This window comes from Tachyglossus aculeatus, chromosome Y4 (assembly GCF_015852505.1).
Source record: "Tachyglossus aculeatus isolate mTacAcu1 chromosome Y4, mTacAcu1.pri, whole genome shotgun sequence".
Taxonomy (NCBI): Eukaryota; Metazoa; Chordata; class Mammalia; order Monotremata; family Tachyglossidae; genus Tachyglossus; species Tachyglossus aculeatus.
Genome location: NC_052096.1, coordinates 1,954,871 through 1,971,981, shown reverse-complemented (window position 1 = coordinate 1,971,981; position 17,111 = coordinate 1,954,871). Strand labels below are relative to the sequence as shown.

Sequence of the window (17,111 nt, the reverse complement as noted above, 5' to 3'; positions counted from 1 at the left end):
TCGGTTCAATCAATCAGTCAATCAATCAATCGTATTTATTGAGCGCTTACTGTGTGCAGAGCACTGTACTAAGCGCTTGGGAAGTACAAGTTGGCAACATATAGAGACAGTCCCTACCCAACAGTGGGCTCACCACCACCACCTTCCCTAGCAGCATGGCCTAGTGGATAGAGACCGGGCCTGAGAGTCAGAAGGTCATGGGTTCTATTCCCGGCTCCGTCAATTGTCTGCTGTGTGACCTTGGGCAAGTCATTTTTCTTCTCTGAGCCTCAGTGACCTCATCTGTAAAATGGGGATTAGGACTGCGAGCCCGATGTGAAATGGGACCCTGTCCAACCTGATTTGCTTGTATTCCCCCTGCAGCGCTTAGTACAGTGCCTGGCACAAAATGAGCACTTGACAAATACCACCATTATTATTACTCCTGCTCTCTCTCTCTCTCACAGACGGAGGGGATGGGACCCCCCTTCTCAGCCCGCGTGCCCAGCTCGGCCTCGGCCTTCGACCATAGCGGACTGGCCCCGGGACAAGAATACAACGTCGCGGTCCGGGCCCTGAGGGGACCCAGCCGGGGCCCACCCACCTCGCAGACCATCACCACCAGTGAGAACCGAACGTTTCCAGGGGAGATTCGGGGTGGGGGGCGATGGTGGGGGGCACACCAGTCTCCTGGATCCCTGGGTGCTGGAGGGGGCGGGGGTCTTAGGGAAAGGAGGCCTGATTTCTTGGTGGCAAAACTGGAAGCTGTGAGAGGGGAGAGACCCCCCACCCCTCTGCCCATTCTCGTGTCCAACTGAGGACAAAGAGCCTGGAACCCAGAGTCTGGAGCCCCGGGTTCTAATCCTGGCTCTGCCACTAGCCCGCCGTGTGACCTCGGACAAGTCACTTCATCATCGTCATCATCATTACAGTCCTTGCTAACGTCTTACTATGTATCAAGCACTGTACTAAGTGCTGAGGTAGATACAAGTTAATCAGGTTGGACATTGTCTTGTTCCCACATGGGGCTCACGGCCTGAGTAGGAGGGAGTGTTCATTCATTCGTTCAATTGTATTTATTGAGTGCTTACTGTGTGCGGAGCACTGTACTAAGCGCTTGGGAAGTCCAAGTTGGCAACATAGAGAGACGGTCCCTACCCAACAGCGGGCTCACAGTCTGGAAGGGGGAGATAGACAACAAAACATATTAACAGGATTAATGAGCTTACAGTCTAAAAGGAGAGACGGACAGAAACATAAAGAAAACATTTATAATATATAATTTAAAGATATGTACTTATGTGCTGTGGGGTTGAGGGTGAGGCAGATATCAAACGCTTAGTACAGTGCTCTGCACACAGTAAGCGCTCAATAAATTACGATTGATGATGATATCAAACGTCCAAGGTTACGGACCCAAGTGCCCAGATGACGCAGGAGGAAGAGGGAGCCAGGGGAAAAGAGGGCTTAATAGGGGAAGGCATCTTGGAGATAATAATAATAATAATAATAATGGCATTTATTAAGCGCTTACTAAGGACAAAGCACTGTTCTAAGCGCTGGGGAGGTTACAAGGTGATCAGGTTGTCCCACATGGGGCTCACAGTCTTAATCCCCATTTTACAGATGAGGGAACTGAGGCACAGAGAAGTTAAGTGACTTGCCCAAAGTCACACAGCTGACAATTGGTGGAGTTGGGATGTGACCTTAATAATGCTTTGAAAAGGGAGAGAGTGGTGGTCTTGCTTAGATGGAGGGGGAGAGAGTTCCGGGATGGGGGGAAGGACTTGGGCAAGGGTTTGGCAGGGAGGGACCATCTCTGTATGTTGCCAACTTGTACAGGATTTAATCCTCATTTTATAGATGAGGGAACTGAGGCACAGAGAAATGAAGTGACTTGCCCAACGTCACAAGGCAGATACGTGGCAGAGCCGGGATGAGAACCCGGCTCCTCTGACCCCCAGACGTGGGCTCTTGTTAATGATGTGCATCTAGCTTTATTTCTATTTATTCTGACGACTTGACCCCTGTCCACATGTTTTGTTTTGTTGTCTGTCTCCCCCTTCTAGACTGTAAACCCATTGTTGGGTAGGGACCATCTCTATATGTTGCCAACTTGTACTTCCCGTGGTCTGCACACAGTGTGCGCTCAATAAATACGATTGAATGAATGAATGAATGAATTAGGCCACGCTGCTTCCCTTCTCTGGGCCTCAGTGTCCCCAGCCCTAAAGCGGGGATGAAATATCTGTTCTCCCTCCCACTCAAACTGCGGGACAGGGGGTGGGCCGTCCCACCTCCACCGGAGCGCTCAGCATAGCACTCGGCACCTGGCAGGAGTCGCCCAAGTAGCGGGGTGCCCATGACCCCGGGCGTCACTGTTCAGTAATGGTCGCATCTCCCCTCGCCCCGTGCAGTGATCGACGGGCCCACCGACCTGCGGGTGACAGATGTGACACCGACCACCCTGCAGCTGGCCTGGCTGCGGCCCCGGGCCGAGGTGGACCGCTTCGTCGTCTCCTACGTGAGCGCCGGCAACCAGCGGGTGCGGCTGGACGTGCCGCCTGATCAGGAAGGGGTCCTGCTGGAGGACCTGATGCCCGGCGTGGAGTACGTGGTTACCGTCACCGCCGAGAGAGGCCGGGCCGTCAGCTACCCGGCCTCCGTCAGGGCCAACACAGGTACCGCCTACCCGGGCCGGGCCGGGGAGCGAGCGGGCAGGGGGACCACCAGGGAGGGAAGAGGGGCTCGGGCTGGTGCTCCCCCTTTCCCCCCACCATCTCCCCGTCCCCGAATCTCCCCTGGAGACCCGTGGTTCTCCCTGGCGGTGATGGTCTGGGCACGGACTGCATCGTGGACGAGAAAAACGGTGTGGCCTAGCGGAAAGAGCCCAGGCCCGGGAGTCAGAGGACTTGGGTTCTCATCCCGGCTCTGCCGCTTGTCTGCTGGGTGACCTGGGGCAAGTTACTTCACTTCTCTGGGCCTCCGTTGCCTCCTCTGTGAAAAGGGGATTCGATCCCTGTTCTCCCTCCTACTTAGACCGGAAGCCCCATGCGGGACCTGATGGTCTTGTATCTACCCCAGCACTTATCTCATCTCCTTCAACGGGCTGCGGGGCCAGTTAGCACAATCACTTAGTACAGTGCTTGGCACATAGTAGGCACTTAACGAATAACACAGTTATTTTATAATGGTATTTGTTAAGCGCTTACTGTGTGCAAAGCACTGTTCTAGTTATTTTTACAATTATTGTCCCGGAGCCTGTCTACTGTGGCCTGGGCAGAGGGGACTCATCTGTCGCTGGCCTGAAGGGGTGACCTGTCCTTCACCCCTGCCCCCGACCCCGTGGGGGGACTAGGGGAACCCCAGTGTTCATTCCTTGGGTTCTGGGGCCTCAGGAGTCAGCCAGAGCATCTGGAACACCCTCCTCGGGGTCGTATTAATCAACGGTATATATCAATCCATCAATGGTCTATGCATCGAGCGCTTACGGTGTGCGGAGCACTGGGCTGAGAGCTGGGGAGAGTCCAACGCAACAGAGTTGGTAGGCACGTTCCCTGCCCACAGTGAGTTTACAGTCTAGAGGGACGTGTCCGGACCAGCGTCCAGGCCATGGAGGGTGGGGCGAGGGGAATAGGGAGCCCACCGGTCAGTCCACCGGCCTTTTCCTCAGAGACATCTCAGCGTCCCAGCAGAGGAGAAAGCCCTGGGCACCCGAGGCCGGGGCTGGGGCCTGAGCCATCCCTAGAGGCCCCTCTGGCCCAGCGGGATAACTGGAATTGGGGTCTGGATTCAGAGCAGGCCCAGGGGCGGGGGTCAGGGGTCAGGGTCAGCTTTAAGGTGGGGGGCAAGTCTGGGCTGGGGGGCTGATGAGAAGTGAGTTACGGGTCCCCTCTCACCACCTCCATTCCCAAGTCTCTTTCAGGCTCCTGGATTTCTCCCTCCTCCTCTCCCCACCTCGAGCAGGCCGGAGCCCTCCAAGTCTCCATATCCGGCGAAGCCTTCACTTGCCGGCCCGAATCCCAATCTCCCGCCCACCCCCTCCAAAGCCCCATTCTCCCCCTCTTGCTTCCTCCAGCTACGGGGACCCAGTGGCCGCCCAGTCTTCTTTCCAGGGGGGGGGCCCGCCGGCCATCAGGAAGGGGCTGTGTGTGTGTATGTGTGCGTGCACATGTGTGCTTGCGTGCACGTGTGTGCAGGTATGTGTGTGTGTGTTGCAGGGGCAGTAGGGAACACTGACTCTCCTTTCTCTCCTTTACCCTTTCAGGTGGGCCAGGGGCCAGGGCAAGCAGGGCGTCGGGGAGCCGGGGAGGCTTGAAGGGTTTTTGAGGAGGTGGGGATGGTCCCGGTGTCCGATCTTCCCTGACCCCCGCCTCCTTCCTCTCCCTCTCCCCCCACCCGCCTTATTTTGCTCCCAGCAGCACCGTCCCACAACTTCTGGGAGTCTCGTCCCCGCGTCCCGCCCCAACCCCCTCGGCCCCGGCCCCGGCCCCGGCCCCGTCCCACCCCGGTCCCGGGCCCAGCGCGGCCTCGGGAGGAGCAGGGGCGCCCACGGGGACGCCCGAAGGAGGAGATGCCGCCGCCTCGGAGGGGGTCCCGGCCCACCCCGCTCCCGTTCCGGGATCTGGGCCACCTGGCCTCCGAGCTGGGCCGCTTCCGGGACTCGGTGCAGGATCTGGAGCGCTACCTCCGGGACCGCGGCTACCCGCTGCCCGGCAACCAGACCTACGGCTCCATGGCCCGCTCCATCTTCACCTACCTCCAGCGCCGGGCCCCGGGGACCCCGGCCCCGCCCGGCAGCTGGCCCCAGAACTCGGCCCGGAGCATCTACGGCCTGTCCCCCGAGGGCGTCGACTGGGTGGAAGGGCTGGGCCGCCCCCGCCACCCCAAGCCCGAGGTGCTGGGCCAGTCGGAGGACGGGGCCCTGCTCATCTCCCTGGACGGACTGCGGGGCCATTTTGAGCAGGTGGTGCTGCGGTGGCGGCCGCTGGCCCCCAGCACGGGGGGTGGGCCCGGCGGGGAGGGGCCCGGCGCCGGGGGGCCCGGCGGGGAGCTGGCGGTGCCGGGGGCGGCCCGCACGGCCCTCCTGCCCGGCCTGGCGCCAGGCACCACCTATCACGTGGAGGTCCACGGGGTCCGGGACGGGCAGGCCTCCAAGTCTTACGCCTTCATCACCACCACAGGTAGCGTGGGGCGGGGGGTGGGGGGAGTTGTTGCATGGGGGCGGCGGGGGACGGGGTCTCCCTTGGCCCCCCGCCCCGGCTTTGGGAGGGGCAGGCGAGCAGCTGGCCGGCCTGGCTCCCGGCGTTCCCCAAATAACCAGGCCTCGTTGGCTCTGCTCACGTCTCCCTAACGCTTCTCCCTCTCCCCCCGGCCCAGCCCCTGTCCCCTCCCTGTCGCTCAGGGAGCTGGCTCCGTCCCGGGCACGCTGGGGGCAGGCAGGGGAAGGGGAGGGGTGCGGAAACTGACGGGCCGAGGCGGGACCCAGCTCCAGGGCCCGGGCACCGAGGAGGGCACAGATGGAGAGAAAGGGAGGCTGAGCGGCAGAGAGACTCCTTCGCCCCCCCCACCCCGGGCAGATAGTGATAATAATAGTAACGATGGCATTTATCAAGCGCTTACTATGTGCAAAGCATTGTTCTAACCGCCGGGGAGGTTACAGGGCGATCGGGTTGCCCCACGGGGGGCTCACGGTCTTCATCCCCATTTTACAGATGAGGGAACTGAGGCCCAGAGAAGTGAAGTGACTTGCCCAAAGTCATTCATTCATTGTATTCGTTGAGTGCTTACTGTGTGCAGGGCACTGTACTAAGTGCTTGGGAAGTACAAGTTGGCAACGTATAGAGACGGTCCCTACCCGACGGCGGGCTCGCAGTCTAGAAGGGGGAGACAGACGACAAAACAAAACATATTAACAAAAGAAAATAAATAGAATAAATTTGTACAAGTAAAATAAGTAAGTAAATAGAGTCATTCATTCATTCAATCGTATTTGTTGAGTGCTTACTGTGTGCACAGCACTGGACTAAGCGCTTGGGAAGTACAAACCGGCAACATTCATTCATTCATTCAATCGTATTTGTTGAGCGCTTACTGCGTGCAGAGCACTGTGCTAAGCGCTTGGGAAGTCCAAGTCGGCAACATCTAGAGACGGTCCCTACCCAACAGCGGGCTCGAAGTCTAGAAGGGGGAGACAGATGACAAAACAAAACATATTAACAAAAGAAAATAAATAGAATAAATATCAATCAATCAATCGTATTTATTGAGCGCTTACTGTGTGCAGAGCACTGTACTAAGTGCTTGGGAAGTCCAAGTTGGCAACATCTAGAGACGGTCCCTACCCAACAGCGGGCTCACAGTCTAGAAGGGGGAGACAGACAACAAAACAAAACATATTAACAAAAGAAAATAAATAGAATAAATATCAATCAATCAGTCAATCAATCAATCGTATTTATTGAGCACTTACTGTGTGCAGAGCACTGGACTAAGCGCTTGGGAAATACAAGTTGGCAACATATAGAGATGGTCCCTACCCAACAGCGGGCTCACAGTCTAGAAGGGGGGAGACAGATGGCAAAAAACATGTTAACAAAAGAAAATAAATAGAATAGATATGTACAAGTAAAATAAATAGAGTAATAAATACGTACAATCACATTTGCAGCCACCCCCTTCCCGCCGCCGCAAAGACTCCCAGGGGGGCGGGGAGAGCACAGCTGGTAATTGGCAGAGCCGGGACTTGAACCCATGACCTCTGACTCCAAAGCCCGGGTTCTTTCCACTGAGCCACGCTGTGACGGTCTAATATGACAGAGGCAAGCTGGCGCGAACCTGCAGGCCGAAAGGGCGCCAAGCGGAGAGCCTCACGGGAACCGAGGGCCGGAAGGGCTAAAACTGACAAGCCACCCTTCCTTCCTCTCCCCCTCGTCCCCCTCTCCATCCCCCCCATCTTACCTCCTTCCCTTCCCCACAGCACCTGTATATATGTATATATGTTTGTACATATTTATTACTCTATTTATTTATCTTACTTGTGCATATCTATTCTATTTATTTTCTTTTGTTAGTATGTTTGGTTTTGTTCTCTGTCTCCCCCCTCTAGACTGTGAGCCCACTGGTGGGTAGGGACTGTCTCTATATGTTGCCAACTTGGACTTCCCAAGCGCTTAGTACAGTGCTCTGCACACAGTAAGCGCTCAGTAAATACAATTGATTGATTGATTGATCCCCGCCTTCATTTCCACTCAAGGCGGCCCAACCTTGACTTGGGGGGGGCCCTTGATAGAGCCCCCAGCCTACCTGGGCCCTCCTGGGCCCAGAAACTCAAGGGAGACTCAGAAGACGTAGTACAATGCTCTGCACACAATAAGCGCTCAATAAATATGACTGAATGGATGAATGAAAGATGCTCCGTTATCTTCTGGCTTCGGGCCCGTTCTCTTTGGACCCCCTGGACCCCCAGGCTGGTGAAAGGAGTCAGGGATGGGGAGGTTGGGTCTGACGGCCCTTCAGTCCACTGTTGCGTGGGGACTGTCTCTATATGTTGCCAACTTATACTTCCCAAGCGCTTAGTAAAGTGCTCTGCACACAGTAAGCGCTCAATAAATATGATTGATTGATTGATTGATTGATTACTTCAGTCTTTATCTGAGTGCAGGCGTCCTTGAGGTCAACATCACATCAGCAGGAATTGAGGTTCTAGTCCTGGCTGTGTTACCTCGGGCAAGCCACTTCCCTTCTCTATTCCTGTTTCCTCGTCTGTAAAATGGGGATACAATACAATGGGGAGGGGCAGTGTGGCTCAGTGGAAAGAGCCCGGGCTTTGGAGTCAGAGGTCATGGGTTGAAATCCCGGCTCCGCCACCTTCTTTCATTCATTCAACCGTATTTATTGAGCGCTTACTGTGTGCAGGGCACTGGACTAAGCGCTTGGGAAGTCCAAGTTGGCAACATATAGAGACGATCCCTACCCAACAGTGGGCTCACAGTCTAGAAGGGGGAGACAGACAACAAGACAAAGCATATTAACAAAATAAAATAAATATGTACAAATTAAATAAATAAATAAATAAGTAATAACTATATACAGGTGGTGTGGGGAGGGGAAGGAGGTAAGGTGGGGGGGAATGGGGAGAAAGTTTTTCTGCCCGGTTTTGAACCGGGGACCTATCGCGTGTGAGGCGAACATGATAACCACTACACTACGGAAACTGCTGTGTCAGCTGGGTGACTTTGGGCAAGTCGCTTAACTTCTCTGTGCCTCAGTTCCCTCATCTGTAAAATGGGGATGAAGACTGTGAGCCCCACGTGGGACAACCCGATCACCTCGTAACCTCCCCAGCGCTTAGAACAGTGCTTTGCACATAATAATAAGCACTTAATAGATGCCATCATTATTAATACCTGTTCTTAGACTGAGAAGTCTGCCCCATGTGTCTCAGGGACTGTGTCCTATTTGATTATCTTCTAGCTACCCCAGCACCTTAGCACAGTGCTTGCACAGAGTTATTATAATTATTATTATTATTGTGTTTGTTTTGGTATTTGTCAAGCGCTTACTCATGTGTCAGGCACCGATAGAGATACCTGTTAATCGATTATGTCAGACAGGGAGAACAGGTACTGAATCTCCCCATTTTACAGATAAGGGAACTGAGGTACTGAGAAGTAAAGCGACTCGCCCAAGGTCACATAGCAGGCAAGTGACGGAGGCGGGATTAGAGCTCAGTTCCTCTGATTCCCAGGCCTGGGCTCTTTCCATTAGGCCACCCTGCTTCTCTTCTCATTATCATCATTTGAGCCTGCCCCAGGCAGAGGTGCTTTGTATCCACCACAGCAGTGACAGACACTGCCCTCAAGGAGCTTACAGTCCAGTGTGGGGAGATGGGCGGAATCAAACATGCCACTCCACCACCAGCAAAATAATAATAATAATGTTAGTATTTGTTAAGCGTTTACTATGTGCCAAGCGCTGTTCTAAGCTCTGTGGGAGATACAAGGTCACCAGGTTGTCCCACATAGAGCTCACAGTCTTCATCCTCATTCTACAGATGAGGTAACTGAGGCACAGAGAGGTTAAGTGACTCGCCCAAGGTCACACAGCTGACAAGCGGCGGAGCCGGGATTAGAACCCGCGACCTCTGACTCCCAAGCCCGGGCTCTTTCCACTGAGCTACGCTGCCCTGGCGGGAGTTGCCAGTGACTGAAATGCAAGCGGGCAGTTTAACAAAACACACACAGAGAGAGAAGGAGAGTCAGTCAGTCAATCAATCATGCATTCATTCATTCAATCGTATTTATTGAGTGCTTACTGCGTGCAGAGCACTGTACTAAGCGCTTGGGAAGTACAAGTTGGCATCATATAGAGATGGTCCCCACCCAACAGCGGGCTCACAGTCTAGAAGGAGGAATTTGTTGTTTGGTGCATTAGGCTATGATATATAACCTGGTTGGCCGAGTCGAGCTGTATTATTACCATGTGGTTCCTGGCTCTTGAAGCGAAGAATGAAAACCTCGATAGTCTAGAGGAGGAAAATAAGAATTACTTCTGGAAATACTTAGATCATTAAAAAGCTGAATGACTTCAACATCTACATGTCCTAGCTATTAGGCATTGCATAAAAGTGGTATTGGAAATGCTGTCTTCCTATCAAATATGGGAGAGGCAGTGAAAGACTTCTTGGTGTCATGGATACAGTTCTCATCCAATTGGAATGTGTTGGAAAATGCCTCGTTCAGTTAGGGAACTCCGCTGACATTCTGCTGCGTTTTGGAATCCCTTGCTAAAAGATGAAATAGGGCTATTTCTCAATCTTAAAATGTGCTCCCACAGGGACTGAAAAAATTATTTAGTCACTCCTTTTTTTTCTATCAGAGGATCAATCAATCAATCAATCGTATTTATTGAGCACTTACTGTGTGCAGAGCACTGTACTAAGCACTGAGGAGAGTACAGTACAACAATATAATAGGCACATTCTCTGCCCACAAGGGGCTTACGTTCTAGAGACAAGTTGACAGCCTAGAGACAAGCTTCCAGTCTAGATGCACAGGAGGGCTGCCCAGGGAGGTGGAAAATCTCACTGACTGGGCTAGACGCCGGGCACGGGGAGCTTTGAAACCCCTATTTGAACCTGGGCTGGGAGGGTATTAAGATTGCCAGTGAGGCCTGGGGAGACACTGAAACAGCCAGGGGTCTCTCACCCTTCCCAAACTTAACTGGACTCCACTGGGGCCTTTGCTCTGTTCGCCTTTCTCTCCCACAGGATCCAGGAGCTGCCCAGGGCCGACGGGAGGGGACTCGTGGCAGCTATGGGGTGGGGGGAGGGTGAGGGGGGCTTTCTCTCTCCGCAGGACCCCCAAACACAGATCGGGCCCCTCGACGGACCCTGATGGAGCTGACTCTCTCCCCCTCCGCTCTCTGGCTGCCCCCGACCCCTCCGATCTGGCTCTGGCTCTCTCCTGCTAACCCCACCATCTTCCCCTCCTCTCTTCCAGGCTTCTCACCGCAGCACTAATGGAAGCCGGGACTCACCCCCCAGCTGGGGCCGCGGGGAGGGGCAGGAAGTCCTGGGAGGGGGCATCTCTCGGGGCAGACTGGGCTCCTGCTTCTGTTCTAGGGGTGCCCGAGGTTGTGCCCGGAGGCTGTTGGTGGGGTGGTGGGTCTCTGAGGTCTGTTCCAGGAGCAGAGACCGGACGGAGAGGGGGCAAAGGGGAGGTGGGAGATTGGGGGACTCCTGGGCTCAACCCCCATCTCTCTCTGTCACTCCTTCCTCCCCCCGCCCCCACCAGGCTTCTCCAGCGCCACGGACGAGCCCCCGCCCCGGGGGCTGCCCCCACCACCCACCACGCAGGGGGTGGCGACGACCCCAGTGGAGCGCTGGGGGCTGCTGGGGAAGCTGAACGTGACGGACGCGGGGGCCGGCCGCCTGCGGGTCACCTGGGTGGCCCGGCCGGAGACCTTCGACCACTTCTTGCTGCAGCAGTCAGTGGTTGGAGTGCCCGGGGCCCGCGAGGAGACGGTGCCCGGCGAAGCCCGCGAGGCCCTCCTGCCCGCCCCCGGCACCGACTACGAGCTGCACCTGTCCGGGGTGTCTCCTGATGGCCGGAGCACCACCCCACTCATCTATCGGAACCACACAGGTGAGGCGGGCCGGATGACACGGGGACCGCCGGGACCGGGAACGGGCCCGACCCACACAGGGGCCACCAACCCCACCAATCAATCAATCATATTTATTGAGCGCTTACTGTGTGCAGAGCACTGTACTAAGCACTTCGGAAGTACAAGTTGGCAACATATAGAGACGGTCCCTACCCAACAGTAGGCTCACAGTCTAGAAGGGGACTGACTGACACGGGGCCACCGGGCCCAGGATCGGGCCTGGCCAACACAGGGACCACAGGCCCTGGAGCGGGGCCACGGCCTTGGAGAGTGGGAAGGGGCTCCCCCACGAATGCTCCAGGCCTGGGGGAGGAAACGAAGACCCCCGGGTGCGGGGCCTGGAGCCGCAGGCCAGGAGGTGACGGGGTGAACTGAGGTTTCGAAAGAGCTGGCCGACGAGGAGCCGTGGCCCCCGAGGGGAAGGACAGGGAACCCGGGTCTCCGGCCCCACCCGTGCCAGCTTCCCCTGCTCCGGTCCCTCCGAAAGGGGAGAGGAAAAGAGGAGGGGAATGAGGAGACAGAAAGGCATTGAAAGGAGTAGGTGGAAACTGCTGGAGAGAGGCGAGAGGGACGGTGTTGAAACTGCCAGGGGTATCCTGGGGGGAATTAAAACTGTCGCAAGAGAGCCCAGGGCCCTCCGACATACTGGAAGTCCTCTGCTTGGACCAGGGTGTCTTATGGAGGTGGGAGGTCTGGGGGGTGACGGCTGTTACCACGACCCCATCCCTCCTGCAGCTCCGGCAAGTGGAGAAGCCCCTAAGGCGCCCCGCCTCGGGGAGCTGTGGGTGTCGGACGTGACCCCGGATTCGCTGCGCCTCTCCTGGACGGTCCCCGAGGGCCGCTTCGACTCCTTCATGGTCCAGTACAAGGACGCCAAGGGGCGGCCCCAGGCGGTGCCCGTGGAGGGGCCCGAGCGCTCGGTCACCATCTCCCCCCTGGACCCCGCCCGCAAGTACAAGTTCAACCTGTTCGGGCTCCTGGGCAAGAAGCGCGTCGGCCCCATCTCCACCGAAGCCAAGACCGGTGAGCGACCCCCAGCCGGCAGCCCCTCCTCCCGGCCCAGGACTCCAGGCCCCACTTTCATTCATTCATTCATTCCATCGTATTTATTGAGCACTTACTGTGTGCAGAGCACTGTACTAAGCGCTTGGGAAGTACAAGTTGGCAACATATAGAGACAGTCCCTACCCAACAGCGGGTCTGGCTCCACCCTTCATCTGGCTCTTCCCCCTTCCTTCTGGCCTGCTGCCTCTGCCTGCCACATCTCAGGCGGCGTGGCTCAGTGGAAAGATCAGGAGTCAGAGGTCATGGGTTCAAATCCCGGCTCCACCACGTGTCAGCTGGGTGCCTTTGGGCAAGTCACTTCACTTCTCTGTGCCTCAGTTACCTCATCTGTAAAATGGGGATTAAGGCTGTGAGCCCCATGAGGGACAACCCGATCACCTTGTAACCTCCCCATCATCAATCGTATTTATTGAGCGCTTACTGTGTGCAGAGCACTGTACTAAGCGCTTGGGAAGTACAAATTGGCAACATATAGAGACAGTCCCTACCCAACAGTGGGCTCACAGTCTAAGTAAGCACATAGTAAGCGCTTAATAAATGCCATTATTATTATTATTATCTCTTTCACCTCCATCTCTCTTCCGGCCCCTTTCAGAAGGGGACAGCAGGAAACGGTCCCCAGCTCTGGGAGGCTGATGGGGCAGAGCTGATCCCGAAGCAGGGAGGAGGGAGAGGGAGCTGAAGCTCAGAGAGGGGCTGGAGCTGGGAGTGGGGGATGGAGGAGACAGGGATAAGTTGGGGGGCAAGAGAGGAGTGGCACGGCCTAGTGGAAAAAGCCCGGGCTTGGGAATCAGAGGACCTGGGTTCTGATCCCAGCTTTTCCACTTGTCTTCTGGATGACCTTGGGTAAGACTCTTAGCTCCTCTGTGCCTCAGTTACCTCCTCTGCGAAATGAGGATTAAATCATCCTCTTTCTAGGTGAGCCCCATGTGGGACAGGGACTGGATCCAGCTTGCTTAACTTGTATCTGCACCCGCACTTAGACCAGTGCTTGACACGTAGTAAGTGCTAACAAATACCATGAAAAGAGAAAGAAAGAGAAAGAAAAAACCCAGCCGGTAGCCCCACACAGAGGTAGGTGTCGGAATGGGGTGATGTAATAGTTAATGTGGCGTTTGTTAAGCTCTTACTTTGTGCCAAGCACTGTGCTAAACACCATCGAATCAGACAGGGTCCCTGTCTCACACGGGGATCACAGCCTAAGAGGGAGGGACAGCGGCTGTTTTATCCCCGTTTTAGAGATGGAGAAACGGAAGCACAGAGAAGTGAAGTGACCCCATCGCCATTTTCCGTGGCGGTGAGCAGATTAAGCTTCCTGTCCCGTGGCCCCTCTTCCATCTTCTTTGTCCATCTTGCCCTCCCTCAGCTGCCCGGAAAGATCCTGGCCCAGGGGCTCTGGGCCGCCTTGGGGAGCTGTGGGTGTCGGACCCGACCCCGGACTCGCTGCGCCTCTCCTGGACGGTCCCCGAGGGCCACTTCGACTCCTTCCTGGTCCAGTACAAGGACGCCAAGGGGCGGCCCCGGTCGGTGCCCGTGGAGGGGCCCGAGCGCTCGGTCACCATCTCCCCCCTGGACCCCGCCCGCAAGTACAAGTTCAACCTGTTCGGGCTCCTGGGCAAGAAGCGCGTCGGCCCCATCTCCGCCGATGGAACCACCGGTGAGTGGCAGCCTCGTCCTTCTCCCCGCCCTGTCTCCTCATGCCTCCTTTCCCCTTCCTCGAAACTCCCTTTCTCTGTGCCCCTTTCCCCTTTCTGACCATTCCCCATTTCCTCCACTCCTCTTCCTCCTCCTCCTTCTTCTCGTCATCTTCCTCTTCTCATTCTCCACTTCCTCTCCCTTTCCCTAATCCTCCAAGGCAGGAGGTTCTGTCCTTCACTGCATGGGGAGAGATGCTTCCCTGGCCTGCCCTCTCTCCTCTTCATTTCTTTCACCCGCCCCTCCTCGGTTGCTTCTCCTCCACGCTGAACTTGGGAGGGCGAGGGGAGAATCAAATAAACAGAGTTCCTCATTCCCTGGGTACCCCAATTAGTCTCTCCTCCAGTAAAAGCCCCCGTAGCTGTCAAGAAAGGAGTGGGTGTGGGAAGAGAAGGTAGAAATAGTAGCAGCAGTAGTAGTAGTGGTGGTGGTTGCACTCGTAGGTGGTAGTTGCGACAATAGTAGTAGTTGTAGCAGAAGTAGTAGTAGTAGTGAAGCAGTAGCCATAGTAGCAGCATCCATAGTGGTAGCAATAGTAGTAATAATTGTAATAATAATGGTAATGATGATGGTATTTGTTAAGTGCTTACTATGTGCAAAGCACTCTTCTAAGCGCTGGGAGGATACAAGGTGATCAGGTTGTCCCACATGGGGCCCACAGTCCCCATTTTACAGATGAGGGAACTGAGGCACAGAGAAGTGAAGTGACTTGCCCAGAGTCACACAGCTGACAATTGGCGGAGCCGGGATTTGAACCCATGACCTCTGACTCCAAAGCCCATGCTCTTTCCAGTGAGCCACGCTGCTTCTCTAGTAGTTATAGAAGTAGTAATAGTAGTTGTAGTAGCAGCAGTAGTAGTTATATTAGTAGTAGCAGCAGTGGTAATGTTGCAGTAGTAGTAGTAGCAGCCGTAATAATAATAATAATAATGGTATTTGTTAAGCGCTTACTATGTGCAGAGCACTGTTCTTAGCGCTGGGGAGGTTACAAGGTGATCAGGTTGTCCCGGTGGGGGGGGGGGGCGCTCACAGTTTTAATCCCCATTTTACAGATGAGGTAACTGAGGCATGGAGAAGTGAAGTGACTTGCCCGAAGTCACACAGCTGATAGTTGGCAGAGCCGGGATTTGAACCCATACTTCTGACTCCAAAGCCAGGGCTCTTTACACTGAGCCCGCTGATTCTCTAGTAGTTATAAAAGTAGTAATAGTAGTTGTAGTAGCAGCAGTAGTAATAATATTTGTAGTAGTAGTAGTAGCAGTAGGAGTAGTAATAGTATTTATTAAGTGCTTACTTGGTGCAGGGCACTGTACTGGGAGCTGGGAAAGAATACACAGGTGAGAAGTAGACAGGATCCCTGTCATGTGCTCATAATCTATGAAACAAGGAGGAAAAGGAATGGGCGATAGACGCCTAAGGGAAAAGAAAAGAAAAAGAACAGAAAACAGCACAAAAATGAGGACAGGGAAAAATAGCAAAAGAAAACGAAAAAGAGTCGTAGGGTACAGTGGCTAGAAGAGGAGCATTTCAGGCTTCCCGCTGCTGAGTGTAACAGTCACAGCCGCGATAATGATAATAATAATCAATAATAATGATAATAGTCATTGCGGTATTCGACAAGTATGGGGATTGAAACAATCAGATCGGACACAGGGCCTTTCCCATGTAAGGCTCACAGTCTGAGGTGGAGGGCGAACAGGTAATTAACTCCCATTTTACAGAGGAGGACACTGGGACCCAAAGAAGCCAAGTGGCTTGCCTAAGGTCTCCCAGCAGGCAGGTGGCAGAGCCCGGATTGGAACCCCGGGGTCCTGATTCCCAGGCCTGGGCTCTTCCCAGCACGCCACACTGCTTTATTAATTAATAATGGTATTTATTAAGTGCTTACTATGTGCAAAGCACTGTTCTAAGCACTGGGGAGGATACGAGGTGATCAGGTTGCCCCACGTGGGGCTCACAGTCTTCATCCCCATTTTACAGTGAGGTAACTGAGGCCCAATCAATCAATCAATCAATCGTATTTATTGAGCGCTTACTGTGTGCAGAGCACTGTACTAAGCGCTTGGGAAGTACAAGCTGGCAACATATAGAGACAGTCCCTACCCAACAGTGGGCTCACAGTCTAGAAGGGGGAGACAGAGAACAAAACCAAACATATTAACAAAATAAAATAAATAGAATAGATATGTACAAGTAAAATAAATAAATAAATGGAGTAATAAATATGTTATTATAAATATGTAATAAATATGGCCCAGAGAAGTGGTGACTTAATTAATTAATAATGGTATTTATTAAGTGCTTACTATGTGCAAAGCACCGTTCTAAGCGCTGGGGAGGATACGAGGTGACCAGGGTGCCCCACGGGGGCTCACAGTCTTCACCTCCATTTTACAGATGAGGGAACTGAGGCCCAGAGAAGTGAAGTGACTTAATTAATTAATAATGGTATTTATTAAGCGCTTACTATGTGCAAAGCACTGTTCTAGAGCGAGGGCCCGCCACCCCAGTTAGGGCCTTCCCAGCGTCCCGCCTTCAGGCAGGTCAGCTCGGCTTGTCCAACAGCTTCCCTGGAAAGTTCAGGGAAGACCCTCGTCCCTCACTCATCCAACCTCAACCTGTCCTCCCTCTCTGATTTGGGGGACAGATCAGGGCGACCAACCGCCGAACCTGTCCGAGAGCTTTCACCCTCCAATCAATCAATCAATCAATCAATCGTATTTATTGAGTGGTTACTGTGTGCAGAGCACTGTACTAAGCGCTTGGAAAGTCCAAGTTGGCAACATATAGAGACGGTCCCTACCCAACAGTGGGCTCACATCTCTTCCCATCTCTCTGCCCCAGCCCCGCGAGACGAAGCGACCCCTACCCTCCGGGCCCCGGAGCCCCGCCTGGGTGAGCTGTGGGTGTCGGACCCGACCCCGGACTCGCTGCGCCTCTCCTGGACGGTCCCCGAGGGCCGCTTCGACTCCTTCCTGGTCCAGTACAAGGATGCCAAGGGGCGGCCCCGGGCGGTGCCCGTGGAGGGGCCCGAACGCTCAGTCACCATCTCCCCTCTGGACCCCGCCCGCAAGTACAAGTTCAATCTGTTCGGGCTCCTGGGCAAGAAGCGCGTCGGCCCCATCTCCGCCGATGGAACCACTGGTGAGTGAAGACCCTGTGCTCCTCCCCTGCCCTGCCTCCTTGTGCATCCTTTCTCCTTC

General features: G+C 54.7%; 1 protein-coding gene across 1 annotated transcript in view; it reads left to right on the top strand.

Annotated features, from left to right (window-relative positions):
* Positions 1-17,111, top strand: part of TNXB (tenascin XB) — a 60,703-nt gene that overhangs the window by 8,398 nt on the left and 35,194 nt on the right. The window contains 6 exon segments of the mRNA XM_038769074.1: positions 447-603; positions 2,397-2,660; positions 10,776-11,126; positions 11,884-12,171; positions 13,580-13,870; positions 16,753-17,052. Coding sequence (XP_038625002.1) covers positions 447-603; positions 2,397-2,660; positions 10,776-11,126; positions 11,884-12,171; positions 13,580-13,870; positions 16,753-17,052 — 1,651 coding nt within the window.